This window comes from Nestor notabilis, unplaced genomic scaffold (genome assembly GCF_000696875.1).
Source record: "Nestor notabilis isolate BGI_N333 unplaced genomic scaffold, ASM69687v1 scaffold30816, whole genome shotgun sequence".
NCBI classification, from domain to species: Eukaryota; Metazoa; Chordata; class Aves; order Psittaciformes; family Psittacidae; genus Nestor; species Nestor notabilis.
This window is the reverse complement of record NW_009932892.1, coordinates 1,314-1,593: the sequence shown is the minus strand read 5'-3', so window position 1 is coordinate 1,593 and position 280 is coordinate 1,314. Positions and strand designations below refer to the sequence as shown.

At 64.3% G+C, this 280-nt stretch overlaps 1 protein-coding gene across 1 annotated transcript in view; it reads left to right on the top strand.

Moving 5' to 3' along the window:
- Nucleotides 1–6: 6 nt before the first annotated feature.
- LOC104407348 (tubulin beta-7 chain-like) overlaps nt 7–280 on the top strand; it is a gene marked incomplete at its 5' end in the record, with an annotated part of 661 nt that continues 387 nt past the window's right edge. Inside the window, one exon of the mRNA XM_010016607.1 lies at nt 7–274. Coding sequence (XP_010014909.1) covers nt 7–274 — 268 coding nt within the window. The remainder of the gene's footprint in view (nt 275–280) is intronic.

The following is a 280-nucleotide window of genomic DNA, read 5'->3' as shown; positions in this document are numbered from 1 at the left end:
ACCACCCCGACCTACGGGGACCTCAACCACCTCGTTTCGGCCACCATGAGCGGGGTCACCACTTGCTTGCGCTTCCCCGGGCAGCTCAACGCCGACCTCCGGAAGTTGGCCGTTAACATGGTGCCCTTCCCAAGGCTCCACTTCTTCATGCCAGGCTTCGCGCCCTTGACCTCCCGAGGGAGCCAACAGTACCGGGCCCTCACCGTGCCCGAGCTCACCCAACAGGTCTTTGATGCCAAGAACATGATGGCAGCCTGTGACCCCCGGCACGGGCGCTACC